This window comes from Nannospalax galili, unplaced genomic scaffold (genome assembly GCF_000622305.1).
Source record: "Nannospalax galili isolate Female #2095 unplaced genomic scaffold, S.galili_v1.0 scaffold940, whole genome shotgun sequence".
NCBI lineage: Eukaryota > Metazoa > Chordata > Mammalia > Rodentia > Spalacidae > Nannospalax > Nannospalax galili.
Genome location: NW_008346079.1, coordinates 977881 through 981383, shown reverse-complemented (window position 1 = coordinate 981383; position 3503 = coordinate 977881). Strand labels below are relative to the sequence as shown.

General features: G+C 51.4%; 1 protein-coding gene across 1 annotated transcript in view; it reads right to left on the bottom strand.

Moving 5' to 3' along the window:
• Positions 1-907: 907 nt before the first annotated feature.
• The window catches only part of Sap30l (SAP30 like), a 9838-nt gene continuing 7242 nt past the window's right edge, over positions 908-3503 (bottom strand). The window contains exons 4-5 of the mRNA XM_029567925.1: positions 1876-1949; positions 908-1295 (exon numbers count right to left, since the gene is read on the bottom strand). Coding sequence (XP_029423785.1) covers positions 1167-1295; positions 1876-1949 — 203 coding nt within the window. The 3' untranslated portion in view covers positions 908-1166. The remainder of the gene's footprint in view (positions 1296-1875; positions 1950-3503) is intronic.

Below are 3503 nucleotides of genomic sequence, written 5' to 3'. Positions count from 1 at the left end.
TTGTTTCCATTTGGGAAAAAAAAGGGTTTTTTACCATTTATTTAGTGTGTGTGCGTGTACACGTGTGCCATGGAGCATGTGTGGCAGTCAAGACAACTTGAGTCAGTCTCTCCTTCCACCACGTGGGTCCCAGGGGTCGAACCTAGACTGTCTGCTGGGCAGCAAATGCCTTTACCCACCAAGCCATCCTGCAGGCTCGCCAGTTCGCTTTGTTTTCAGGACAGGGTCCTACCTAGGCTGGTTTGAGCTCACATTCTTCAGCCTTTGCCTTCTGAGTGGTGGGGCGAAGGCATGTACCACCATGCCCAGCTCTGAGCTGCTGTTTCTAGACCTCAAAAGATAGTTTTGTACATGCAACTGTTTAGGATCAGGTTGACCCAGAACTCCTTGTGGAGGCTCAGGGTTTGCTCTGCCTCTAGTGGTTGGGTGGTGAGCAACAGCACAAACAGGTCTCCGAGGAAGGGGTAATAAAGCAGATGCCACAAGGCTGGCATCTCTGTGAGCCCGCTTAGCTAACACACACTGAGGCTTACTGCTTACAGGTCACAAAGGCGGGGATTGGGACGACAGGATGTCACGCTAGTGTCAAACAGACTTGCTAATGAACAGTTACGTTTACAACAAAGCAGGACTGCCCAGTCCCCTGTGGGCAAGCACCAGCCCAAACAAATGCAGGCTGCTGGGGGTGGGGGCGCTCTGCTGTCACCGGGTCATGCCACCAGGGCTGGGGCTTATCTGTGGCAGTCTGGTACAAGGTGACTGCCAGAAAAGTTTGGAACCCCATGTTTCCAGAACTGATGTAAGGCTTTGTTGAATACTGCAAGACACGGGTTTTTTCGGTCTTTTGAGACAGGGTCTCCCTGTAGCCCCAGCTGTCCTGGAACTCATTATATAAACCAAGCTGGCCTTGAACTCACAGAGAAGACACGGTTTTTAATTCCTTTTATGATACTGTGTTCTCAGTCCAAGCAGTTATCTTAAAACTTTCTATATACATACTGAATTGTGAGAACATAATCTTCCTGACAGAAAGATTTACAGAATCCATCACTAGAACTTTATTTACAATAGAAGCGAACAGTCTCTCTGGGCTTGGGTGTGGCAGGGATCACCTGTGTCGAGCATTGCACAGCAGTCTTTTCGGATGGCTTCTGCCCTGCTCCGCATCACTCTGGCTGCTTGCTGCCCTCCGGTTTCTGGTCTAGCCTGCCCCTGTTGCCCTTCACCATGTAGATGAAGTAGGCGAGGGTCTCCTTCTCATTCACCGGGATGTTCCTGAAGTGCCGGCTCACAGTCTATGTGGGGAAGACCAAAGACCCTTAAGCTACATGCACCCTGGGGCCACAAGTCGTACATAGTGCAGAGAGGGAACAGGATTGCCCTGGAGCGCCAGCATTGGGCTTCCTGGCATCCCAGGGAGCAGCAGGATGCAGCGCCCTTTTCCTCTGGGGCTTAGGTGCTTTTTCCCCAGGCTTCCGAGAGTGGAACTTTGGCCCAGGACACTACCAAGGTGCGGGTATGTTTGGTGGCAGCCATCGCTGGCGTGACAGCCACCTGTGGGGGAGGAGGCTGGGGCTGCCCTGGTTGGCCAGCCAGTTGCCACCAAGCCTCTCAGGCTGGAAGTGCGTGTGTGTGTGTGTGGGGGGGGCGGGGTGTCTTGTTATTCTGGCACGCAGGAGGCAGGAAGGTCAGGAGTTCAAGGCTAGCCTCAAATGCAGGAGACCATGCCTTGAGAAACAGTGTCAAATGAACAGATCAGCTGTGGACTCCTCTAAGCGGGGCCAGCTGCCCTGGACAGGTGTGCCAGCCTGAAAGAGGGTGACCACTGGTGGCGTCTGACGTGGCTTTTGCTATCTTAGCCCCAAGGATGCACACTTCCTCCTGACCGTTCTTGTTACGACCTGGCACCCGGTGAGCAGCGAGGCTGCGGTCGATGCTGGTGAGGAAGGCTGAGGATGACAGGCAGAGACCCCAAAATAAGCGGGAGCTTTTCAGGAGAGCCCAGCACAACGGGACTGGGGCTGAAGAGAGGGAACCAGATAAGCACAATCTCTGCATTGTACTTTCCTCTACCTCTCAACTGTTCTTTCTACAACAAAAGGCAGGACACGTTAAGAGATGGGAAAACTGAGCATGGTGGTACGAGCCTGCAGAGAGACTACTCAAGAGGCTGAGGCAGGAAGATCAGTGGAGCCCACCAGCATAGCCAGACCTGACACACACGCACATGCACACGCAGATGCACACACGCAGACACACACACACGCAGACACACACACACATACACACGCAGACACACATACACACGACAGAAGGGCATACTAAGGGTGAATTACCCCTCCAAACTGTTAAGAGCTCAACGCAGAAAAAAATGTTCTTGGGTGCTATTCGTTATCTAATAAAACACTTTCATCGACTCGGAGATGAAAACAGGTGGGAGGGGAAGGGAAGAGTTCTGCAGAGTATTCACAATAGTTTTGGGAAGATGAGGGTGAAGGTCAGTGATGAACTTGTTTAGCATGCACAAGGTCCTGGGATAGACAGCCAGCATGAGAGAAAAACAATCCCCAAACCCCAAGGGATGGTGGATGGTCAATCTGACATATCTGAAGGGTTCGGGTCTATCAAGAATCTTGAAAAGAGCTGGGCACTAGGGGCTGAAGAGAAGGTTCAGTGGTTAGGAGCTCTCACTGGCTGCTCTTGCAGAGGACCTAGGTTGGGTTCCCAGCATCCACATGGCAGCTAACAACTGTCTATAACTCCAGTTTCAGGGGATATGATGCCCTCTTTTAACCTCTGTGGGCACTGCATGACATGGGCGTACTTACATACATGCAATACACTTACACACATAAAATTAAAAAAATATTTTTGCCAGGCATGGTGGCACATGCCTTTAATCCCAGCACTTGGGAGGCAGAGGCAGGTGAATCTCTGAGTTCGAGGCCAGCCCGGTCTATCTGGCAAGTTCCAGACCATCTGGGGCTACAGGGAGACCCAGTCTCAAAACGACCAAAAAAAAAAAAAAAAAAAAAAAACCAAGAAAAAAAATTTAAAAAGAAAAAAAAAGAGCTGGGCATGGTGATGCATGCTTTTAATCCCAGCACTCGGGAGGCAGAGGCAGGCAGATCTCTGAGTTTGAGGCCAGCCTGGTCTACATAGTAAGTTCCAGGCCAGCCATGTGGTACTCACATACTGAGACCCTGTCTCAAAAAACAGAACAAAACAAAACCCTAAAAAAGGACCCTGTAAACCTGAGTCTAACAAATGACAAAGAACACTCCTGGATGCGACTCAGGAGTCCTAACTCCACATGAGCTGCTACCAGCTTGCCACTGGACTTTCGGCTGGACCTTCCCCCTGCGAATGGCTTCTTTAGGACTTTCTACTTCGGATGGAAAGCTGTTGGGTTCCACGTCACACAAAAGGGGACAGACTCTCTTCCAGGGCACTGGGGAGACGTGGTGGGTGGATGCCCTGAGGGTGGGTGGGGGCGCCCTGAG